Raw genomic sequence first — 26,547 nt, 5'->3', positions numbered from 1 at the left:
AGAGACTGTGAACTAAGATAGGTTCCTGCCGTCCCTCAAGCCCGGATTATTGTTTCTCAGGCTTTCTCCTCCTAAGTGTACCAAGTGGTAACCTAGTTAGCAAATTAATCACATCTGTACTGTTTGGGACTCTATTTTGGCCGAGGGAAGAAAAAGACGTTTAACTGCCTTGAAAAATTATTTTATACTTTTGACTTTGCCAAGCCTCAGTAACAAAGAGGGAAACACGATGCGTGGTATCTGGTGCCAAGGAGGATAGGAAGCAGTTTATTGGGCAGATAGAGCTTTCAATGGCAGACCAGACCTGTGTCTGGGACTCCTAGGATACAATGTGATGAGACGCGTCACTTCAGTACCGACAGATAGCTCATTAATGCTCTGTTCAACATTTCTTTTTAAGCGAAAGGCTGACCTTGGCTCTTATTCTGTTTTTACTTACCAGACGTGCTACTGCCCCGATCCGAGCTGTTGTAAGAGCCTCCTGTGTTCTGGTCATAGGATTGGTTGTACGGAATGGTTGGGGGGATTGTGTCATTTGCCCGATAATCTAGACATTTCAGATAGAAAAAAAAAATTGTTTATTTCCTCTCTGTTATTTCACGTTTGTTTGGTTTCTATTTCTGAGCAACTAAAGAAGCCAGCTGGATCATTTCCTCGTCTGGTTTCATTTTGTTTTTCTCTTCAGATTATCAGGATAGGGGGAAAGCGTCTAGCTGAAGGGGACACATACATGTATGTGTTTTTCAATATGATAACAAGGAATGTGGGCACAAGCTTTGTGTGTTTCATATGCTTAAGGACTTGGATTCAGTTGGATGTCCAGAATAGTATACTCGTGTACTATCTATCCCTCCCTCCCTCCCACTTCCCACCCCCCATCTCCACTTCTCAATGCCCCCCAACCCCCACTGCCCATGGGCAGAGAAGTAGAGGTATTGTAAACCAAGACAGATGCCAAGTGCACCCAGACCTAAACTTTTGCCCATTCTCTGAGGTTGCCTCTTGGCTTAAGCACACACCAAGGTGGAGCTTTTTAGCCTAGCTTCAAACGGTCATAATATATTTAGCAGATTAGCTACATACACAACTCTATGTCAGCAACATTGTATCTAGTAAAAATATATCCCCAATAAGAAAACACAGCATCTCAATCCAGCCCAGGGAGGCTTCTGCTTGCTTGGGCAGAGGTGACAGTGCAAATGATAAGCCTTTCACTGACAGGCACACAGGCAACACTAATTTGTTCGTCTATTTGCATTCCTGAGCATTTATTATATTTCCATGTACTCAATTTGATCTCAAACAGTATAAATGAGCAGACGTCCTAAACTATTTGTACACAGGACTTCCGACCTTTCCAAGGCTCAGAGTAAAAGCACATAATGTGGCAGACAAATGTCACAAGAGTTTGATCCACCACAGTGAACTCCACGACTATAGAAACTGTCCTATCCTCGTCAGTATTTGTCATGAACTTATGCAGGAGTCTTAATGAATTTCATTAAATTGGGTTATTATATCAATCAAGTGCTTCCTTAAACTTGGGAAAAGGTTAAATGACTTTATTATGAAATTAAAATATATAGCATGGATTTAATGAAATGAAATGCTTAAATTACCCTTTGATAATCTCGAGTTGTAAGCCTCAAGAAAATAAATCCCTGTCTATAATTACTTAGTGCAAAATGCATCTTTTACCTGTGTACTTGCACAACATTGTCCCATCTATTCAAATTAGAGCAATCTTGTTTTTCCTAGAGGTACAACTTTGCAAATCATGTTGTTATGGCAGTAGCCTGAAGAAGTACAAAGAAATCAACTACCTATCTCTTTCCAACCCACACATTACAATACTGAGCCATTCCCCTCAGGCCATACAATACCATTCTGGTGCTTTAAGTTAATATTAAACTCAATTTATTTTAGGTTCTATACTGACAGACTTCAATCAGGTCAACCACAGAAATTTAGGTCCTAGAATTATACATTATAGCAGTCAGAGGGCCACATGAAGTGCTACAAGAAATTGAACCACTTCTCCAGTTCAAGTTTAATTTAATTATTTTTCTTCAGTTTGATAGAAAAATGCCATTCGTTTCTATGACCATGTAGAAGCAATTATCTTCCATCCTCAAGTGGAAAGGATGGAATAGTCTATTTGTTGAGAATGTGAGGTATTGTGATGACTGTACATCTGCCTTATGAATAAAAGATTGCATGTCCTAAGCAATCCCTCACCTACTATTAAATTTAAATTAATCTCCAAACCATTTGAAAATACTTATATATTATTATAAAATCAATTTTCCAAGGTTATTGTTGTGCTAATTAACTCTTTGGCACTGGAAATTTTTTGAAGCCAACGAGACAAGGATCCCTTCAGTCATCAAAGGGAAAATTTGGCCGGGTCGTCACAGAGCCGTTCTCACTAGCGCTGGGGTTAAGGGGGTCACCGCAGAGAGGGGTGGGGACCCATGCAAGGCCTTTTACCTTTGTTCAGCTTGTTTTGCTCCATGATGTTATACTGAATGGGTGCCACTTCCTGTTTCTGCTGGCCAGGCGGCTTCCAGTGTTTCTCGCTGGAGTCCCCGCCTCCGCCGCCACCGCCGCCATTGTTCATATTGTTGCTGAGGTTGGCCTGGATGAGCTGCGTGGTAGCATAAGGGGTGGGCTGCCCTGATGGATTGACAAAACGCCCGTCCTTCAGATTTGGGCTATTGAAGGTTTTCATCTCATTGATTTTGTTACTAAGGTCCACATCACCATAAACAGTTGACTCAGGGAGCATCAGATTTGTTTGTTTGTTATCCAGTTGGCTGTTATAATTTGCTATACAATCAGCTACGTGCAATGAAGAGGAAAAGGAAAAAGTCATTCTGCAGGGTTATTCGTCTTAAATTGCCTTCTCTAAGAAGCTTCCTGAGTTATAATGAAATTGGTCTACAAAGTACAAGTGTACCTAAGATGAACAGAAGGAGTGAACTATTCACATGGGCGTTCCAAGGAAACCAAAATTTTGAGGAACTGAGAATATCCGTAAGCTTTTGGGTAGGAACCAAATCATTTGGAACCTCTGTTAGCATCATGTCTGACTCACGTTAACATAGCTTTCCTTAAACAGCTCCATCATAGGAATTCCACTACAACAATATATATGCACATCTGCATGGGTCAACTTCACAATTCCTCATCTCGGGTTACTGACCTATTTGAAGCTACTAGTTAGTTATCAAAACAACAGAACTAAGCAAATAAGTGAAGGACTCAGACCAGGGGTAAATACAGCTTCTAACTGCACTATCAAAGACCTGATATTGCAATGTTTTATAAAATGCTTCTATTCAGAGCTAAGAGGGATAGGGAAAAGTAATAGTAAATAGTGCTCAGGAGGACTTTATTAGTTCGTGATTTAGACAAACAGGATAATCATTATCCGGGAAGGATGGTACATAACCATTGTTCATGGTTTCATAATGACACCCCATGAAGTCTAAAATGACAATAATGATGACAAAATGAATCATGGTCACCAGGGTCTTTTAATCAAATAAAGACAGAAATAATATCTACTATTTCTAACATCTCATTTCCATGCTAATTCTACCTTCATTGCGATAATTAGAAACTCAATAACATAGACACAGATGTGTTTAAAGCCTGCATTTCAAACTATTAAAACAACAGGAAGAGGTAGAGTTATATTTTGGGTTAAAACATTTTAAATTGAAAAGTTACCATGGAGGAATAACATTGTTTTATTCATGTTGCTCAAAAGTGGCACCAACATTAACAGGTTTCTTGGAGAATTAGCTTTCAATGGGACATCTTTAAAAGTGAGAAATTAACATGCTGGCTACTTACGAGGCAATCAGGAACATAATCTTAAGAACTTGCAATTTCCCTATCCTACTGAATTCAACCACTCTGCCTATCTGTTATACACCACGAAGCACGGATGTTCAGTTCATCTGGCCTGTAGTAATTCCACCTTTAGTATGTAGGCATTAGGTTCTGTTTAGTAGTGAGTAAGAAATACAACAAAAGCAATATGGTTTTGGGAACCTCATCATGTTTTGGCAATCTTTCTATATGAGTTTTATGAAATAGGTGATTTCTAACCTTGCCTCCCCACTTACCCTACATTGGCAATATAACAACCACTGGTTACATTTGACTACCAAGCACTTCAAATGTGGCTAGCACGCATGAGGAAACATGCCATCAATTTGAATTGTAAAAGCCATCTGTGGCTCTCCTATTGGGCAGCGTAGCTCTGTATATCATGGGATCGACAGCACTGACTCCTTTCTGTTGGTGTGGACACTGTCTTTTATGTAGGGTTGTGGGGCTATCAGCCTAGGCCACTTGAGCATTAAGCTCTAGAGGCCATGGATTTGTTGCATGGATATGGAACATCTACATGCAGTGAATGAGACCTAGGATTACTTTAGGCGAGGACACAGAGATCATTGATTTTTCTCATAATTTATAGCATATTCATCTACAGCCTGCTTTCTGTCCCTCCCTTTTTTTAAGCCCATGCAGCTTCTACTTCCACAGTCATATCTTTTTGTCCTTTGCAATTATTTTAGCTTCAAATTTTGTGACTATCGGGACTTCCTTGTTTTGATTTGTAAGAAGCAATTTTAACTTTCCTCCTTTACCTTGCAAATTCCACGTCTGTTCTTCTCTGATGTTTTAGGGGAAGCTTATACAATACACAGTAAATGTAGGTGGGCACTGCTGCTGTGTGTTTATATGCGTGTACACCAATGAGTACCCTGGTAGCCTTCGGATTTGTTTTTCTATTATAAAATCTGATTTCAAAATTTAGCTCTTTGGAAAGTTCTGTTAGGATTGATTACTGTTGGTCATCATCACTGTTGTTACCTGTAAAAATCTGGTTTTCTTTACAGATTCATTGGCCTTTCCATTGTCATAATAAAAATCAGAATTAAAAACACTCTGACTTTTTCATAATTTCATTTTCATCTATTCTAGAACTTGTATATTCTGTCCTCTGGAAATGATGGACAGAGAAGTAGGGATGTTTAGGGAATGGAGAAAAATATTTGACCAAGCTGAACTTCTACACATTCATGACTTCCTAAGATCGTTGACTAGTTTCCTTCTCATTGAGGAAGGACACATGGTTGGTTGTTCCTGGCTAATTCCTTGTAAGGCGGATACACTTTCAGCTCTATCTGCGTCCCTAACCTGGGCGACTGTAGGTTGTCAGGTTACTGTCGCTGTTCCCATTGCTCGCTGTACAGCAGTTGATGGAGCAGTCATTGTGATGGTTCCCAGTGTTGGGCCACGTGTCTGCCAGCCAAGGCTGCGTGGCAGGCTCACTGATGTTGAGAAGTCCCGGCCTATAGGAAAACAACGCAGAAAAGCCGGTGTTTAGGACTAGAAAATGATTCTTATTCAGGATTCCAGCAAACATTTTACTTCATTAATCTTGCCATAATATAGTGAGCTAGACCAAATGATGCCATGGTGAATTCTATTTGACAGACAGGCAATCGCAATGCCATGTTCTATGAGGTATCTATGTGGACACAGCCATAAATCTGGAAAGCAGTGTTTCAGAGTTAAAAAATCTTACTGTCGGCAACTTTCATCTCCCTTTATGTCACGGTGATTAAAAAATCAAATACAGACTCTGAAATGATCAGTGCCCAGTCTTGAGTCTTGTAGGTAGGGTCAATTGCTTGACTTCATTTTTTGACCCGTTGAAATGGCTTCATTAGAAAACGGAACAGTAAATAAACTGAACAAATTGATCTTTCTTATAAAGCACCCTTGCATATTTTTCTTCCAAGTCCTACTTCCTTCAGAAAGAGTGTGGGGCTCTAGGGCATCTTGTACAATGCCACATCAGTGGTGCAGCGGCGCATCATGTATCAGCATGCTGTTCTGTAAGCTTGTCAACTCACAGGGGCAATGTCACATTGTCCCCCAATGAAGTTCCTGCATAATGGAAAGCTAATGAATAAGATCTGATAAGACAAAGATGTTGACATATCAGTGCCCCCTCCACACAACTAATGCTAATCGGCTTCCCCTCTGGGGAGGCCGAGTGCCTGGGCAGCAATGAATGGGTGACCCAGAACACTCGTGCCAAGGAATCAAACCGCAGGCTGCGTACTTTGTCAACACTGACCCCACTTCAGCTCAGCAGAAGAGATAAAGAGATCTGCTGTGCCATCCACAATGGGACATGCCGGAGCTACAGACGACACCAGGGTTTTCATTGTCCTCGCTGAAGTACAATCACCACACTTGTCATTGAGCTGGGAAGCACAAACTTCATCTATCCCTCTCTACGGCTTGTTTTTACTTGGTCACATGTGTTGCTAACAGTGTGTACCTTGTTGTGCAAATGATGGTCACGTGAGGGCTAGTTCATTTCGGATGAAGCATGTGGATTGATAATTCTCGTAGCTGTGTCCATATGGGAGCATATACTTACTCAGTTAGAAGGAGAATTGACTCCCTGCTTATAACGTGTCAAGCCTTGTTCTGAGTTCTTTAAATGGAGTCACCCATTTAAACATCGTCATTTTACGGGTTCAGACTGCTATTATCCAGACTTTGCAGATGAGAAAACCGGGGCATGTGAGAGAGGTTTGGATACTTGTGTGCACAGTGAGTGAATGACAGAGCTGAGCTTCAAACACGAACAATGGCCCCAGTGTCCACACCCTGGTGTGGCATGTTATAAACACACACACAGAAACATGTGGGAATCCTCTCATGTTCCCAAACACTTGGTCACAGGAAGAATGAGAAAAATGTTTTATAGTCTCAATAAAGCTGTTAAAATCGGGCTGTTTAATGATTAAAACTGTTGGTAGAAACATACTGTGAAGAGCAATGTTGCTGGACTGTTGAAATTCTAAACACTGAAACGTAAGTTGGGGTATGGATATTTGGGGACTGCAATAGACTTTAGTGATAGAAAATCTGCATTGAGTAATCTTTACCTTTCTTAGTTTATTTCCTGTGAACTTAAGCCTAGAGTGCTACCACTGTTGGAGCTGTTAAGAATAGAATGTCTGTGGTCGGCACTGCAGAGATACTGTGGTATAGATGAAGTGTAGGTCAGGTGGAAAATTCCCAGGCTGCCTTGCATGTTTCAAAAGGAACAGACAGTGTTTTCATGCTACTGTGATCCCCTCTGAAAAAACACTCTTACAGGGAGTGCTTTGATATCATCAGAGGCTTAGTGAACTTCTCATATAGATGGGTGATTTCCAGCAGGAAGCAAGATCAACAAATCGCACCTCGGGCTTCTGTTTAGACTTGAGTTTGGAATGAAAATTACTCTCAGGGAGCAGGTAAAACACGACTATTGTCCCACGATGAGGCGTAAAGTGCCAGGTGTGTATTCCAGAGGTCTCGGTGGAAGAGGCAAGCAACACCCACAGCTGCTCTCATAAGGGTGTGGGTGTCTTTTGCAACTAACAATTCCAAGGGCTATACTGATACATTTTAGCTTATCGATCTCATGTGTAACTTTAGTTACCCAACAGGAGCAAAGCATAAGTGTCGACTGGCTGCAGCATGTTAAAAATAACTTTATATGACTGCATCTATCCATATATTAAGAGGATTCATTTGAGTCACAACAAAACAAACAACCCCCCCCCCAAAAAAAAAACCAACCAATGAAACAAACAAAAACCCAAATGTGCTCAAAAAATTACATGTCAATTGCTTTCCTTTTCCATTACTTCAGATATTCCTCTCTTTCACTCCAAGAACACTTATTTGAATTGATAAACCACAACATAAATACCACGGAGTCTAGGAGCTATGGAAAAATCATGCAGCATCCCAGTAGTGAAGGCTGCCATCCTATTGGCCGGGTCTCTTCCCCACAGACTGGGTGAATGAGTTTCAAAGCCCTAAGAAACGTCTCAGAGTTGCCAGTGTTTTTAAGAGAAGCAAGATGTGGGTTCTATCCGCTTCTGTGTGTTCTTCCCCGACAGGAAATGTGGTATTGGCATTCTTTCTCAGGCTAGGCTGACCTTCACACACCCTCCCTCAGGTTTCCCTAGTTTTTCCTAGTTTATGCTGTGGTTTGGACTTTAAGTAGGTTCTCTTGGAAGAGGCAATTGGAATGTCTGAAGCCTGGGAAACAAATGAGGAGGGGCAGCTATTGAATACCGCGGTACTCCTTCTGGATTACCACACACTCCTTGTCCTTTGCGTGTTGGGAGCAGGTCTCCTGCTCGATCCACAACACTCGTTCTTTTTCTCTAAGGGATAACTAAATCTACAGTGTGAAGAACTCTAAGATTTTTACAGAGCCTCTTCTTTTATAAAGTGGAAAAAAAATCCAGTCCCAAATAATAGAGGGGTACCTTTGGCCTCCATGCACATGACCTATACAGTCACATCCATTCATGTATCAATATAAACTGTGTATTTATTACAGAGCAGGATTTCACATTTTATCGTCACATGTTGTTATACACACCAAGTGTTAATAGGCTTTTCTGTCAAAGTCTAAACAGTAACCACTGAAGGTTTTTTGTGCTCGATAGTCTTGTGGTAACCACTCAATTCTGCCAGCAGCTCAGAAGCAGCTATAGACAGCATAGGAAAAATGCATTTTTTTTAAAACTTTTAAAATCACATGTATGTGTGTGTGAGATGTGCACCTAGTGCCTTCAGAACCCAGAAGAGGGTGCCTGATCCCCTGAACCTGGAGCTACAAGCAGTTGTACCCCACCTGGTGTGAGGACTGGGAACACAAGCTAGCTCTTCTGCAAGGCCAGTGGCATGCTTTCAACAATAGATCCATCTCCACAGGCCCAGCAGCAGGTTGGATGTGGTCTAAAAGCTACAAATAGAGATGCTTGATTTAAAAAAAAAAGGGGGGGGGGTGCGATTTACCTCATGCTTACCCAAGATCGTTCCATGGTACGTATTTCACAGGAAACGATCAAAAGGTGAGATTGGGTAAACCGATAAGTGATGGTAGGTAGAAAGCTATCTTTGGACTAATCCAATAAACCATGTGCAACATCACGATCCAGTGTGCACAGAAGACAATGTAATACGGGCAAGCTGGCATGGCACCACAAGGGTCTGTGGGCTTTACTTGTTATGCTAAGTTTGGGTTCGATAGATTATATGTGGAACCAGGGGCCCTGCTAACAGTTTCTTCAGGACGTGATTAATGCACATCCCAAAGATCATTCTTGCCTAAACGGGCAGAGAATCTGCAGGCACAGTTTTAATGAAACAAGATGCAGCGGGACCGTCTGGTGTTTTCCTTCCAGATGCGGCCACGAGGGTAAACTAGCGCTTTCAGACACATAACATGAGAGGCCATGAACGTGGGGAGAGATGGCTGGGCAAAGGCCTTCATGGCAACGGGAGGGGAAATCATCTGACTAGAAGACTGTGCCTGAGCTGCCATTAACTGAGTGATGCACCAGGTCCACTGAGGACCCAGCATCCGAAGTGGATGAAGAACACCAGGGCTGAAGAGATGGACAAAGAGAACTTGGCGGAGAAGTCTGACACAGTGCGCATTCTCTGTCCCATCAACACAAAACATACAAACACACACATACATGTGTGCACCCAAGAGCATGGGACAAACACACACTGCACGGCCATCCCTTGGCTAGGAATGACGCTGTGTCCCAATGAACGATTGTTCTTATCCTGTTTTATGTTCCCCCAAATGATTAGCAACTGCTATAACATAGCCGATTTGGAAAAGCTCTCATCTTCTTTAATATGTATCTTGGCTTTCTCATTATATTTTAAAATCCAGGGTGGGGATTTTTACCCATGGCGGCTGCTGAATAGAACAAGTTTATTCTAGTTAATGAACCAACATGTTTAAAATTGTGTGAAAACAAAACAAAACAACAACAACAATAATAATAAAAAACAGTCATCCTGCGTTATAACTCTGAAACTTTCATTGAACCATATCCTCACCAACATCCCTGCACCTTTCCTCATTGGGGACAATGACAATTTCTACTGAGGATTGGAAATAAATCTACTTCATGGTTCGGCATCTGTTTTTAAGTTTAAACGGCTATGTCTTCATTGCTGGCAAATTCGAAAACAGAGAATTTAAGAACCTCACAATTCTTCACTCACAACAGAAGACCCATTTAGTGCTTCTTATGCATTTCTGCCATTGTTTCCCACACGAGAATTTTGTTTTCCCTAGGTTGTAAAGGTTTTAGCAGAGGAATGAGGCTTACATTTTATTCTTATGCATGTGTGTGTGAGCGTGTGCATGCACGTCCACGCACAGAGGCCACTGCCAAGATCCCTGAGGTCTGCAGTCTTAAGCACACACACAAAAGGTGGTGGCTAAAGTCATCAGGCATTGCAGAGTTACCTACGAGGAAATGTCCCTGTGCCAGAGGCTCATTCAGGAATGCCTGGGCCGTGCCTGACATGGAATTCCCCAGGATGCCAAAACAGGCTGTGGTTTAATTCTCGAATCTAGTGGATTTATTTTTTCACGCAGACTTCCTAGCTTTGGGAGTGTTTGGGAGGCTGGCTTTTGTTTCTCAGGTATGAAAACAAGAAGTTAATGGTATCCAGGGATGAAAAGATTAGTGCTGATTGCCACATTTGCAAAGCCTTGGCTAGAGGCAGGCAACTTCTTCTTCCAAATCACTCTTTGTTATACAGCACGTTCAGTAACGTTCCTATCAGACGTGCCTTAGAATTGGGAATAATACTTTATTCATCTTTCACTGTCCAGTAGCTAACCACATTATTCAACTAGACACAGAAAGGTACTCAGTAAGTTAAACAAATTGAAATTATCAAATAGTTTTTGTTGGAAGGTTTTTATTTATTTTTTTTATTTTAGTTTTCTTCCTCACCGCCCCCCATCATCTTGATGTTACTGGATTATTTTGGGGTGGTGGTGAAAATAAATCAGTTATTATGGAAAATATTTAAGCCTGTGTCCTGTGGTTTGCACCTATGTCGGCCCCTTTAAGCTTCCTGCCACCTCGGTTTGTGATTTCTCTGTGAATATATTACAATTCACTGAATAATAATAACCCCCCCCCAAAAAAACCCATAAATATGGAATGGAGGTTCATTTTAATTAGAGGTGAAAAATCTCTTTGTTAGCAAGCTACCTAGATCCCGTCCTTTCAATGTATTTCCCTCCAAATGTGGATGTGAATTATGCTAGATTCCTACCAAGAACAAACAGCACCCACAACTCCCGTATAACTGCCGCATTCAGCAGGTTTCCAAGTGAACGCCTTTCTTTGATAGTGTCTGTTAACTAGCTATATTTCTTAATCTTCCTAAGTGCCACAGCTTAATCACTTTAACTCCTGTAATCATCTGCTACATCAGCAAGTCTGTTTTTCCTCGGGTGAAGCGCTCCCTCTCGTGGTCAAGGTCTAAAATGCAACCGTTCATATCAACAACTGTAAATTCCTTGGTTAGAAGAGTACATACAGCTGAAGGGAGAGATCTCTCCAAAGTATGGGAACAAATTTCACATGGGAGCTTACTCTTTGAACAAAGGAAGCAGTGTGGCTGAGAAGACAAGAAAGGGCTGGAATTCCCCTCCGGATCTAAAAAAACAAGTAAGATAATTACCTCCCTCCACTGCTGACGGCTTCGCCTCCTCTTTGATAAGTTACTAGAATGTTACAATAAAAAGAGAGAGAGAGAACAATTAATAGACATGTTTATATAGCAGGAGTCATCCTATTCATGAACATCTTTCCAAAGTGTCATTCTGTCTCCTCTCCTACCTAGAAACTCGATAAACCACTGCAAGATGGAGCAGATTTTTGCTCCATCTAGGATTATTTTTTGACAATGGTTTTTAGACTAACTATACATCATTCCTAATTTTTTCCATGTCTAAACATGATTGCAAAAAGCAAAATTAAAATTTCAGTACACTATTACTAAGCGCAACTCATTCGTATGTGTACATTATCATCTCTATAGACTTCTTTAGAATTTCTTACCACATAACATAATTCTATGATTTTTGTATATATAATCTTAAATTCAGAATGCAAGAAAACTTGGTAGATTGTTTCCCCAGAAGAAGGCACAGAAGTAAAAAAAAGACACATGCTCAAATAAACATTTTTTTTCCACACACAAAGACTTATTCCAAGTTGTGACAATTAATGTGACCTATTTTATATGTGGCTTGTGAAAACCTTTTCACATTATATTTCTATCAGACATTATATTTCTATCAGATATGATGAAAAATATTTTAATGCCATTTAGGGATTAATCCATTTTATTTTGGCCAGAACAAAAAACAGACTTATAAATAGTTAGGCAAGGAGTTAAGAAGATTAGCTTTCCTGTAAATACAGACACATTTTCTAAGAAGAAATGTGTTTTTAAAAGCTGCCAAGTTTCTGCTACTTAGAAAAACTCCAAACTAGAAGTCTGCTTGGGAGAGATAACTGTGCCCAGTGATCCCAATAACTGGATTAGAACTGAGGACACGTAACTACAGGGACATCTTTGACTGGAGGTGACATGAGAGGAGGATCTGTTCTGAAAGAAGCTGAACGGAACCAAGACAAGGACTCTGACTTGTTGGAAATGGAGTTCACTGCTCATGTGGGACGGAGATTCGGGGTGCCTCTGAGAATATTAATTCTATGGACAGAGAACTAGAAAGGAGAGCATTTTTTCCTGTTGTTGGAAAACTTGAAAGTTGTAGTCCAGGGGAGGAAGATGCATCGCCTAGTGTGAACTAATCCGTGAGACGATTAGTGCGTTAAATCATGCCAAGGGTAGGAAAAGTGTTCTTGTTTAATGGAGGCACATGCACACAGGCTAAGACGCAATGTGGCGTGCAGAATATGTAACTGCGTTAAGCAGATGAAAAACTCCACCAACCATTCATTTCTACTTCAGATGCATGCCTGGTGTGAGTAAATGAAACACTGTATTCTGTGTAAGTCCGTTCCCCAAGTTACTGTTCAGAATGAACTGAAACCAGAGACATAAGACACTAACAGCCAAACTAACACACAGAAGGAGAGGGTAAGTACAAATAGATACCTGTTGGTGTGAAGGTAAAGGACGGGACTGAAAAATCAAAACAAAATAGAAACTAGTTATTAAGCTGAAGAGAGAAGGGGAACATATCACATTAGTATAAATCAAGCAGACAGCTGAACATAACACAAATGTAAATAACCAAGCCAGTAGGTTTGACACGCTGATATATATGAAGAACACCAAGTTTGAAGTCTTAAAAAAAAAAAAAAAAGCAGCTTGTCTCTACAGGTACCATTCTGAAGTGTCTGACATTCTAATACTCTCAGGAGGGGAATTGTCTGGGTTAGCCTGCGAATGACCTTGCGTTTAGTAACACGGAGTCTGCCCACGGCTTTAGTACAAACAGGAATCCTCCGCTATTAATCATTTCCAAACACTGGATGATGGATTCTTAAACAAGTATTATCAGGGCTGTGCTGGAACCTTATCTAGACATCTGAAAGTAAATGCTTAGTAAGCGGAATAATAGGTGCTGTGGAGTGTTCATTACTGGAAGGGGGAGAGAGAGAGGGAGAGAGAAAGAGAGGGAGAGAGAGAGGGGGAGAGAGAGAGGGAGGGAGAGAGAGAGGGAGAGAGCGAGGGAGAGAGAGAGGGGGGGAGAGAGAGGGAGAGAGAGAGAGAGGGAAAGAGGGAGAGAGAGGGGGAAGAGAGAGGGAGAGAGAGAGGGAAAGAGAGAGAGGGGGAGAGAGAGGGGGAGAGAGAGAGAGGGAGAGAGAGAGGGAGAGAGAGAGGGAGAGAGAGAGAGGGAGAATCACGCAAATCATACTGCTTTACTGATAAGAAATGCTTGGCAGCACAGTAACAGATAAACATGTTGTTGTTTTTTTTATTTTTTTTAATCATCATAAAAATTTGTGAATGGATAGGAAAAGATGTGGAGCCCAAACTCCAATTTCTCTATGATACTTTATATTTAGAAGCTGTCTAGGAGCAGACAGAACATCTTTTAAATGCCATCCTAGAAGCTGAACAAAAGAACAATAACACTCCCCCCCCCCCCCCCCCCCCCGAGAACCTTCACTCTCTCTGCAGTTATAAATCTTAATCTAATCAATAATGCCTGAAATTGAACTGCAGACCTCAAAAGTAGCAGTCTGGCCTCCCCCACTTCTCCATCTTCTCCCTTTGCTGGGTGTCGGCTGTCACCACGGCAATTTCCATGCTATTTCATAGAGGGAGGAGACCAGATGATTTTCCAATCTCACCCCTTCAACTTCAAGTAAAAATGGGGCCCTAATCAGGAAAGCAGGAAAATTCTTTCCTTTCAGATTAAAGATTGCTTTCAACAATTCTTTAGGGAAATAAGCTGGAATATTGATTATTTATCATGTATCAAAATTGCTAAAGTATATTTTCCATTGAAACATCAATAGCAAACTGATGTTAGGATCTGAGCTTTGACGGGAACATGCTGGAAGGCTGTACATGCCCACTTCTTTGCAAAGCACTTAGTACTAGCATACTAGAAAGAACAGCAACAAAACCCTCACTGCATCCTCAATTGATACACAGCAGAACTGTCTTAAGCATTCTATTGTGATTTTTTTCACTCAGATCTTTTCAAACTCGATATAATTTTGCTACATTAAAAAATCCCCAATAGTAACAAGTCCTCACAAAATACAAAAAAAGAGGTGCATTTCAAACTAAAGCTATTCAAGCAAGAATGGAGCGCCTGAACATTAATTTGTGATTACAAGGACACGGGGAAAGAGAAAAGGCCAGTGGAGATACGGTTGCTAACCTGTTTGTGAAGATAAAGAACAAAGATAGGCGAGCACTCAGTGGGTGTACCCACCCAAACCCAACTTAATTCCCAGATCTTCCAATAACACAGCTAACACTCTGTGTGCTCGCTGGTGTTGGGGATTTGTGGGAATGGGTGTAGACTGGAATGCACATCACACCAACAGAAACGCAGTGAGGCCATACCAAAAATCCTCACTAGTATCCGAACGTCACACTTGGGCTTGACATTGTATAGGCAAATGGGCACTATGCCCTGATGTCTTTAAAATATGCCGTATCTTAGTTCATTAAAGTCGCTGCCATTATTTTTTATTTTTGGCATAAGAAATTTAAGATGGCACAATGTACTTAAAAAAAAAAAACATAGAAAAAAAATTTTAAAAAAATGCCCAAGTGAGGAACTCAGAATCAAGGGCTCAGGAAGTCACATTCATAATTATGTTCCATGAGTTCTGTCTCAACAGCAGGTAATTGGAAAGACAATGGTATTAGTTGGATAGCTCTGGGGAACGCACGTAGGTGTTTACTGGCATGCTCAAAGGACATTAGTAGAGGAAAGGAATGCTTTGGAGAGCAAGGAGAGTTTTGTGTCACATCTTTAGATCCCGAGACAATAGAGAGCATTAACCCGCTACGATTATCCAGCTGCCACTGGAAACACTGGATGGATACTTACACAATCAGGTTGCTGATGGAGGTCCCTCAGGCAGAAGGGACAAGGGACTCCACATTTCAATATCACTGAGCTATGTTTCCTAACTCAAGTCAGATTGCAAAACCAGTCTCCAAGGGTCCCTTCCTCCCTCCCCAAGCCACCCCTCCCCCCAAACCCCTTCTCTCCCTTGCTCTGAGTCAAAGGTTCATATGGCCGGCATGTGCTAGCTATTGTTCCACTTTGTATCCATAATGAGCCACACTGTCTTGGCGTTGGCCCGGAGCCCTTCTTCGCTATTTCACAGGCAGGGCCACCGCCGACAGAACACATGTCTGGGGCTTCAAAATGTACAGATGACAATGGCCGAGAAGATTTACATATGGAAGGAGGCTGCAGGGCCAGTCAGGGGTTCCTTTTCACAGGACTGGTGACAGTCTCGCTCAATTCTTGTGTCAAGATCTCTTGCAAGCAAGACGGCTGACCTAGAATTCTGTCTAAATGTAGAGGGACATTTTAGGTCCACCTACCACGGACCCCATTGACGTTCCCATACAATTAGTCAGTGGCAGCACTTTGCCAGGACATGTACAGAGTGTTTGCTTAGGAAACACTGGCACAGTTAGAATAAAAAGGAGGTCGTGGTTGGGCAAGGAGTATCCTTATTAGCAAGTCTGCCTTGTAGCAATGTAAGTCTCATATCAGGTGGACGTACGGGCCCTCTCTCTAGGGTGAATCACAATGTTATCATCCAAATTATTATAATTTTGAGAACAAAAAGGAACATTATAAATAAGGACAGGAGAAGGGGTTAGCCACTGTGACTTATAGCTGACCTCTTATAACCGGAGTTATGGAATACTTGGGGATGGAGAGGACGGCTTTCTATCAGACAGTGGGAAGAACTGACTCAGAGAATAAAAATTAAACAAAAGCATCTCCGGGATCTGAGGGTGTGTTGCAAAGGTATGTGAGTCTCTCAGCCTGTGTGGCCCGGCCTCAAAGTTGTGAATCATAGCAAGCAAAGAGTGCTTTGTCTAAACCTGGGTAGGCATCTTAATGAAACTACTAGTTAAACATGTATAAATATTCAACTCCGTGTAAAATCCGTGAATGATAAATGAACCTCAATTTGCTACCTAAAGCAGCCCACACACCTGTCATTCGTATCCACTAAGGGCAATTGTTATAAATAAGCACATGGCAGTAAGTGCTCATCCATAAAAACCAAACTAAAATAAAAACAAAACCCCAAGTCATGACAACAACAACAAAAATAAGCTTGAATTCATAATTCCTGTGACAGGTGATTTCAAATTTCCCTCAGGAGCATAAAATAAAACAAACATCTGCCTAAAAGAATAGAGTAACGTCTAGATCTTGAAGAAGCCGAGTTAAGAGGAAGAGGGTCCTGAGAGCCTGGAAAATTCTGTTGCTGTTCTAAAAACACAAGCACATTCCGATACAGACGGTGTGGAGAAATAACAGCACTTATCGAGAACCTTCACGTACTCAAGCCATTTAACAAAGGCCACGCGCCATGAGTATCATACTATCAGTTTAAGATAAAAGGTTTTCTAGCCGCCACACCTTTCCTGATGCCCGCGTACGTGCTGGTGAGCCCGTTCCTCTTCTTGCGGTGCCTGTAAAGCCAGATGCTGAAGACCATGAGGATAATCCAACAGGCTGCCCCGATGCCTGCGATGAACGCTGGCTGCTTCACCACATCGGAGATCTGCTGAGCGAGGCTCACTTGGTCCTCGGGAGACACGGGGTTTCCATGAGAATCTGAAAGGCCATCTCTTGGTTACTCAGGGTCAAAATCTCAACGTGACATGATACTACACGTGGACACAGCATATGCAGCTCATGTTACATTTGGACAATGATTTCTGTTTTTTGCATTTTTGCCTCAGCCACCACAGGGAAGTTCAAGAGATCTTCAGGGAAAAAAATTATTTATTCCGTTTATTTTAATTCAAAACAAGTATGTCACATTTTTATGAGACTATAGTTAAAGATATCAAATGCCCTCTGTCTTTTTATTTCAGAAAACTGTGTGGGTGTTTAGAGTGGGTTTCCTAGGACAAAACTAACTATATATACCAATGTGCCTCTAAAATATGGAATAATTTATTGCATTCCAATAAATAAGGCATACTGAATGAGTAAATACACTTTCTCACACATCTGTAGGAATCCTCAAACATTTGCTTCAAAAGTGGTAGAACTGGATTAGGTACAGCGGCACACAGCTGTAGGTCCAGCACACAGGAGGCAGAGGCAGGGGGATCTCTGTGAGATTTTGAGACCGGTCAGTCTATACAGTCCCAGGCCAGCCAGGATTACATAGTGAAACTCTGTCTTAAAAATGGTGTGTGGGGCGGGAGTGGAATAGGAAACCAGAATTGAAATTTTACTTCTTCTGTAAGTAGATCTTAATAAAAAATATGTGTTCTCTTCTCACAACTATTTTGCAGGATTTTCAACTGTCATAACGACACATTATTTGAAGCTATATTCAGAAAGAATTATAAAACAGAAGATGACTAAAACACTATAAAAAAATAGCTCTGCAAGAACTATGGATAATCCTTCTTTTAAAATAATAATGACGGTCAGCAGTAGATATAAGAAAAGAACATTAAATATGTAAAAGAATCATCAAGTGTTATGAATAGCCAAAGGGACTCATATTTTCTGTTAGACATTTTGAATCAAAATTAAAAATTGATAGAATATACCGGTAATAAAATGTACTCATTGGACATTTGTCTTAAGCCTACGGAGAGGTTGCTGAAGCCTGCGGTTCTTAGTTCAGATCCCACAGAGCTGCCTGGAGACCGTTGCTCTCCCATCAAGGCAGCCCATTTTGTTGGCCCTGTGTGATGCCCAACTCGAGCCTGCCCAATGTGCAGAATCTTGACTCGTGGCAAAAGTTTTAACATCACCCCACACAACATCTGGTGGAAAAAGAGGTGCTCACCCATTTTACTGTGGTTGATGCTTTCTTGCTATTGTTAAATCATCTGACACAGACTGTTGCTGTCCTGCATTCTTAAAGTTTCATGTTGGATTGGGGGTCTACTTTTTCCTTTTTACTGTAATTTTGTTATTCGATATATACGGTGTATTCTCCCACTGCCATCGTTTATCTCCTTCTGGGGGTTCTGTGACCCATTTAGCTTAACCAGAACCACCTGTATGACCATCAGATTGGAACTATACCCTGGAGTCCGGCACAGCCATCCATGGGCACACAGTTAAGGGGGAATGGTTCCCTTTTGTCCTAAACCCATTACAGCCAATAGAAAGGCAGTGAGGGGTAGATTTGACTTAGTCCTTTTTTTTTTTTTTTTTTTTTAACTGTTGTGAGAAAGTCAGGGCCATCTTCTAGGAATATGTTTTAGCTTTGAAAAGAATGTATGTGTGTATGTATTTTGGGTGCAAATGTATGTAGGCATGTGGGTGTGGGTGTGTTTGTGTTACGTATATGCACATGGAGGCCAGAATTCAGCACTGAATGTCTTCCTCAATCTTCATTTTGGAGACAGGATCTTTCACTGAATGTACGGTTCAGTGTTTCTGCTAGTCTAGCTGCCAGTGAGCGACAGGCATCTGTTTTTCTCTGCCTCTCCAATGCCGGGATTTTGGAAGCACACTGTCATGACCAGCTTTTACATGGGTCCTAGGGATTCTGATGTGGATTCTCACACTCTTAACAGCAAGCACAGAGCTGTCTCTGCAGCTCCATCTTTCTGTTTTCTCCCAGTTCTTAGTATGCTCAACTCAGATATGCATCTTAGACTCTGGCCTCCGTATGACCAACACAGCAGTTCATCCTACTTCACCGACCCCACTCGCCCTCTATGGACTCTGCACAGGGACAGTCGTGACGGCCTCTCAGTGATGGCACAACACTCTGGAATCCATCCCTGTTTCCTCTTGGAACAACTAAGCCCTTAAACTTTACAGCAGTTTAGTTCTGAGGAGACTTCTGAGTACCAATAAAGACACCATTCCACGGGTCCTCTCTCTAGATTCACACCTGCAGGATAATGAGTTGCTCTCGTGTCCTTCTCTCTGATCCTTGTCTGCACCTGCTGCCCTTGCACATCTGTGTCTAATAAACTGCTTCTGGTATGTCACATGTTTTGTCCCATTGCCTCCTCCATGTCTCCTTGGAGACACACATACCCGTCCCACACTCATGCTGGTCAATGACAGAGGGGTCATGCAGGCAGGTTACATAAAAAGTTCAGGACACCTGCCAGTCTAAGTGCTCTGTGACAGGGACACTAGGTCATGGGCTGGATGCTTCGGCATATGGACACCAACAGGCAGCTCCTTGGAGCCCTGTCAAGGGAGGACTAGTTTATAGTTACTCTGCAGGAGAATTCAAACCCAAATCAGAGAGACATAGAGCAATTCTGTCCACACTATCTGCTTCAAAATAGGAGCATTTCCTAGTCCCTAAGCATATTTTCTTTTCTAGAAAAATAATCGGCACAACTAATTCTTCATGTATGACATTTCTTAACTTGAATATTGCTTTTTTCTTATTAAATGATAGGACAAATAGCTTTCAGTGCATATTGAGACTACTTTAGGAGCATAGCACTGCTCTCCACATGAAATGTCTCTGTGTGTGTGTGTATGTGTGTGTGTGTGTGTTTGTGTGTGTGTGTGTCTACATGCACCTTTTCCTTGAACACAACTCCTAATTTCATTCTACAGAGGGTCAAGGCTGGAAAACTATTTTCACAAGCAGTCACCTGCTTTCAACTGTTTGTTGACTGAACGTTTTATTTCATGTTCCCAGACCCTTTTATCTCTGGTTGGCCTAAGAGCATTTCAACCTCTCGATGCTCACTAAGCAGACCTATTCTTTTCATTCTTAATTCATCCTTTGTATCTACTAGGTTTATAGATCTCATGGCTGTTTGTGCAAGGTTAAATTGGGTAGCGTCAGATTTTATAGAAAGGGCCATGGGAGGTTCCAATGCCAGCGACCAGATGGGCTTAACCAGAATAGTGTAGTGTGACTAATGAATTAAAATGGCCACTCAGTATATCAGGCTTTGTCTTGGTGCAGCTGAGGCTATATTAAAATATGGGAACCTAGAACACATTTATAATTCCAAGAAAATCAATTTGACTCTTAAATTTCTTGATATAAATCTTAATAAAATAATTCACACTCCCTTCTCAAAGCCATCTTCCAAAATAATAGGACGAAAAGGCAGAGTGCTATAAAAGCAAACAATACCAACCGGATTGTAGCAATGTAACTTATAATGTTAAAAAAATAGATATTGACATTACACAAAAGTGAATAAATGTGTGTGTCAACTTATATTTATTCCTGCATGTATGTTAAAACATTGTAACAGATGCATTAAGCAAATTTGTTTCAGTTTCCTATATTGCTTGAAATGAGGTGTGAAGCTATTTTTGTCTAGAAGATATGCATGTAATAATTACTTTCAAAGTTAGTTAAGTGGAAACGATAAGTGAAAAATTATTAAACTCTAGCCCACAGTTGTAACTCAGTGAGCAAGCTTTAAATGGGGATCCCATAATTACCATTTAAAGCTCCACTTGATGGAAGGTGGTTCCCTACTCACTGACCTCATTCTGTGATGGCCTGGCCATCTTATGGGTAATCACCTCCCTTAGCCTGAAGCATTGAAGCTCTCCCATAGGATGTGTTTCCTTTCCTCTCTTCAGCTGGCCTGGGGACAACCCTGGAAATGTTGTTTCAAAGATTCAATCTTCTCAGCCTATGGCCCCGAGTGCCTGGCACTCTTAGAGCTGATACGGAGCTGAGTCCTAACCAATAACTGTGTGTTTGGGATACTACATTGTGTCACATCGCAGAGATTTTCTAACTGTCTTAGAGCCACCAGCTTGGTCTTAACAATGAAATATGAACAACATTCCAGGCTGAATGTTTCTTAATTTATTTGGACATAATTCTAGGATGACAACATTGTTAGTACATTAAGAAGGTGTGTACTTGTAAAGCACTTATATCATCTGACCCTTTGGTCACAATTTAACATGTGACATAAAATATTCCAAAGTTTAATTTCTGATTGTTAATATATAAAGTTGACAGTGCACTTCTTGTTACCTTTCATAATTTAAATGTCACTGCTTAAAAATCAAACTATTTTTCTTGTCTTTTTAAGAATAATAGTATTTGTTGTCTTATACTTTACCTGTTAACTTGTATATTCTGTATATAATATATTTTCTGTAGTGAATGATAGTCATGGAGGCTTCTGTGCCACATTTTTCTTTTTATTAACCCAATATATTTTTACACAGAAATTGTATTTAGCCTTCTAAATAATTAGTATATAAATATTTTAAATTAATATCTTAATTTAGCTTTTGTAATAAATGCCAGTTATGATTTTAAATAGGCATGAAATGTAAATATAAATTTCACATTGCTATAAATTTCCAATACCTGACTCGGGTGTTGCAAGGAACGGTTTCATTTCCTGTGCTGGCTAGTCTTATGTCAAATTGACACATTAACTAGAGTTATCTGAAAGGAGGAACCCTTAATTGAGAAAACACCTCCATAAGATCTGGCTGTAAGGCATTTTCTTAATTAGTGATTGATGGGGGAGGGCCCAACCCTTTTTGTGGGTGGTGCTATTCTGGGCTGGTGTAGTCCTGGGTTCTATAAAAAAGCAGGCTGAGGAAGCCTGGGAAGTAAGCCAGTAAGCAAAACCCCTCCATGGCTTCTGCATCATCAGCTCCTGTCTCCAGGATCCTGCCCGGTTTGAGTCACTGTCCTGACTTCTTTCAATGATGAACAGTGGAAGTGTAATCTAAATAAACCCTTTCCTCCTCAACTTGCTTTTGGTCATGGTGTTGTGTCAGAGCAATAGAAACTCTAACAAAGATACTTCCCTTCCCAAACAGTTATAAAATCTGCAAGTGGAAAGTTTGTGTCTTTCTTTTTCATCGAGGTTTCTTTGATGTTCAATTAATAGCGTTTGTTAATTAGATAAAAATTCCATAAGACAGAGTAAGAATGATAATAAATATTAATAGCTCTGTATCTAAAAGAGCAATAATTACACTTTGAAGTTTTAGTTGTGAGACATCCACAGTCATTAACCATCTCTAACATCTTGGCCACATGCAGAACCATGTCCCCAAAAGACTGCATTGCCTGCTGATGTCACAGATGTCTTAGTTTATATAACTGTGCTCTGTGATGCACACACAATGACACAATCACCTAATGGTGTATTTCTCAGACTGTACTGCCTTTGGTAAGTGACTCGTGGGTACAGATCTATAGTTACCTACGTTTTAGATAAATCAAGACAGCCTCGTGACAGCCACAAGCCACACTCCAGCTTCTACTTGACTGGCAACAATGGTTGATCTATAAGCAAAATAAAAAGTGCCAAGCAGAGCCAAGTGGGAAAACGATAGATCACGTGACTCTTACCCAGCTGGATGAACTGAGGCTCACTCTTGACCCCAGGACCGGCCCCTGTGCTTGCCGCCACCTCCACACTGTAGCGGACCCCAGGAACCAGCGAGGGGATGACCACCGAAAAGGTAGAGCCGTCGACTGTCTTGTTGATGTGATACCTAGTTTCATTCCCTAGACACCAAACCTGCAAGAAGCATATAACGAAAGAAAAGCTGAAAATTTACCCCTTAATTGCAAAGCTCGACATCAATCATGGACACGTTTCAGACCTACACAGAGTTCAGACCTGTCAAGAACCCAGCGAAGGAAACTTTAAAAGTCATTCTTGACCTTGACCTAATTCTGAGATTATTCTTAGTCAGATCGCATATTGGCCGTAGCTGTTTAAATGTAACTTTAACGTTTCCACGGGTACTTTTTGTTATATACAATCATTTAGGAGTCTATCATATAGGGTAGTGGTTTTCAACTTTCCTAATCTGTGACCCTTTCATACAGTTCCTCATGTTGTGGTGACCCCCCCCCCCCAACGATAAAGTTATTTTCATTGCTACTTTATAATTGTAATTTTGCTACTACTATGAATCATAATGTAAATATCTGTGTTTTCTGTCGGTCTTAGGCAACGCCCTTGAAAGGGATGTTTGACTCCCAAAGGGGTCACAACCCATAGGCTGAGAACCACTGACAGAGGGGCTGGAAATATGTCTCAACACTTAAGAAAGTTTGCTACATAATCATAGGGATCATGAGTCCAGAGTTTAGATTACAACACCTATATAATTTAGTCCATAAACATCTAACTCCATTTATGAGGGATCTGATATCCTTTTCTGGCTTTGATATGCACCCACACACACATAAATAAATACATAAAACAAAAATTTATGAAAAAAATCTTATTACATAAATTGGTCAACTTGTTATATATTGCTTATTTCTCTCTTAAGGCTCTCATCGGCCACTTCATTAGGTTTTTGTTCATTTTCTTAAACAGCAAGAAATTTTCACGAAGAAATTAAAAATTATTCTGCAGAAGGCTGTGAATTATTATTTACATGAAGAAGAAGAATGTATCTGCCATCCTCTGACAATTATACGGCAGGAGTAACTCCATATGACCAGATGCCACACAACATAGTTGCATAGGAAGCACCAAGCCTGATACTTCAGGACAGAATTAACCAGAACTAACATAGCACGTGAACATCAAAACCAAGACACAGTTGTCTGGGAAGGCAGAAGAGCTCCTGAATAATCTAAAATATTTCATATAAACAGGTTGGTATTGAAAATAAAATAGTATTACCAAGGAGTAAGGGTCACCTTAGGGTTTATCTAGAGTATGGTATGCTGAACTGTGATCAATAAGCAATATTAACAAACAGAGCTCCCCTATAAATTGAAATATTCATTTCTGCTTTGTAACACATTGGGAAATGAAAAGAATAACTATATACATTTGCTGCAAGAAAATTCCTGTAATAAAAAGGAAACTGTGTAGTCATGAACTTTAATAGTGACATGCAATAAGAATCCATCTGCTTAGGAAATTGAAAGTTTGACTACACTCTAAGCCTGGCTTTCAGTGTCATTAAAAGATTAATCATAGAACAATAATTTTGAATAAATTGATATAAGGGATGATATTTTTATTGTTCCCACAAGGAAATGGTATCTAGAGTAGTTCATAACACTCTGAGTTCTCTGAAATACCCTCCAGCAGTAGGAAGGACTGGCTAGGATGGACTATTATCTAAACTATACTAGGAACACAGACCTCAAGGTGATCAGAACACCAATGTGTCTATCACTTGGCCAATAAACTTTAACTCTTTCTTTGAAAGTTTTTATGACTGCAATACAGTTTGAATGCACAATGCTCACAAACGGTGAGAAATTCTATTCCGACCTGACCTGACCACTGGAAAGAGACTCCTTTGTGAATTTTTCCCAACAATTACATTACACAGCTGAACCGAAGCCACAAACTGATTTCGTACCAGTCAATCGGGTTCTGAAAGGCATTTTATTATTTTAAATTGACCATGAAGTTAAGTGAAATCCATCCTTGCACATTTCTCGAGGAGAGAAATGAGTTCTGACTCTTAGGGGAAAATGTCTACGTTACACGACTTTCCTTGGGAGCCAAGACATCATCAAATTTTAGGCTCTTTTACAAATGCTTCTCCTACAGTCTGCTTCCCTGGGCTGAAATATAGCATCCTGTTATACCCTAGTACTGAAAAAAAAAAACCTTAGATCTTGTGAGAAAGCATTGAAAATGACGGCCATTTTTTATCTTTTAATGAACCAGTTACAAGTGAAAATTTTATTCGAAATGCTTTGAAACATCTATAGTGTATTTATAGCAGTCTTCAAAAATACTTTGTCTTCCTGTGCGTGCGTGCGTGCATGCGTGTGTGCATGCGTGCGTGCGTGCGTGCGTGCGTGCGTGTGTGCCTGCATAGCCCCGAGTTTGTCTTTCTTAGTCACTCTCCAGGTTACTTTTTGATACAGTATTTCTTAATGAACCTGGAGCTACCTCTGGGCTGGACACCCTCCAGTCAGCAAGCCCGGGGCTTCTCTTGTGCTGGGCTTACAGGCATGTACCCTACTTCCACTTTTTCCAGTGTCTTCTGGCTCAAACCCAGGCCTTTATGCTCATGCTGTAAGTACTTACCGACCACGCCCTCTCCCCAGCCCTGCTGACTATTCAGAAAGCGTGTAAACAATTAACGTACATTTTATAAGGTTATTTATTTATTTTTTGATTTCAAAAAAATCATTTTCAAATACTATGCCTACCATTAAGCTTAGGTTTATTTATTACCCATTTAGTTATTATATATATTAAAAAATGATTTATTGGTGTGTGTGTGTGTGTGTGTGTGTGTGTGTGTGTTGAATTTCTCATCCACCTGCCTCTATCTCACAAGAACTGGAATTACAGACATGTATCACTAGTTTCAGCTTTATGAATTAATTTGGTACTCAAAAAAAAATTATGTTCCAAGCCAGTAAGATGGCTCAGTGGGTAAGGTGCGGGTCACTGGGGCTCACGATCCGAGCTGGATCCCCAGAAGCTGCAGAATGGAAGGGAACAACAGAGTCTTGGGGGTTGTCTCTGACTTGCCCTCTCTCACCATGTCACACATGCATACACACACACACACACACACACACACACACACACACACACACACACAGAGTAAATGAATGATAATGAAATTATGTTCTTCAGTTCAGCTTTCCTTTGACTTCCATCATATCGCCTGAAGATGAAGAACAATAAACAGACAGTGGTCCTGGTCAGGCCACACCAGTGCTTCTGACGTTAGCCTGTAGTTCAAAGTCGCTGACTTACACCAGAGAAGGCAGATGTGTGCATCTCCCTAAGCACAGGTGCACATTCACAGATGCACAGCCAGATGTATCCATGTCCCGACCTCAGTAAAGGATATGAACGCACGCCACAATGCTAGCTAATAACCAGAAAACTATGCAGGCATCATGGGAAGGCTAAGTACAGGAGTGCATGTTTTACAGTTAAAATTGGTCATCGTTAAATATATATAGTTTGTTAGCAGAAATGCTGAAAAAGCACACACTT

At 40.8% G+C, this 26,547-nt stretch overlaps 1 protein-coding gene across 6 annotated transcripts in view; it reads right to left on the bottom strand.

Moving 5' to 3' along the window:
* Positions 1-26,547, bottom strand: part of Robo1 (roundabout guidance receptor 1) — a 997,953-nt gene that overhangs the window by 38,589 nt on the left and 932,817 nt on the right. For 2 of the 6 annotated variants that reach the window (XM_016002158.3, XM_016002162.3), the window contains 7 exons: positions 22,947-23,118; positions 17,057-17,254; positions 13,066-13,092; positions 11,620-11,662; positions 5,218-5,372; positions 2,491-2,841; positions 440-547 (listed from right to left, as the gene is read on the bottom strand). In XM_016002158.3, the coding sequence (XP_015857644.1) occupies positions 440-547; positions 2,491-2,841; positions 5,218-5,372; positions 11,620-11,662; positions 13,066-13,092; positions 17,057-17,254; positions 22,947-23,118 (1,054 nt within the window). The remainder of the gene's footprint in view (positions 1-439; positions 548-2,490; positions 2,842-5,217; positions 5,373-11,619; positions 11,663-13,065; positions 13,093-17,056; positions 17,255-22,946; positions 23,119-26,547) is intronic. The other 4 variants (XM_076549102.1, XM_076549105.1, XM_076549101.1 and 1 more) reach the window with 3 other exon arrangements.

Source organism: Peromyscus maniculatus, chromosome 12 (genome assembly GCF_049852395.1).
Source record: "Peromyscus maniculatus bairdii isolate BWxNUB_F1_BW_parent chromosome 12, HU_Pman_BW_mat_3.1, whole genome shotgun sequence".
Classification (NCBI taxonomy): domain Eukaryota; kingdom Metazoa; phylum Chordata; class Mammalia; order Rodentia; family Cricetidae; genus Peromyscus; species Peromyscus maniculatus.
The sequence above is the reverse complement of the archived record's forward strand: the minus strand, read 5'-3'. Positions and strand labels throughout refer to the sequence as shown.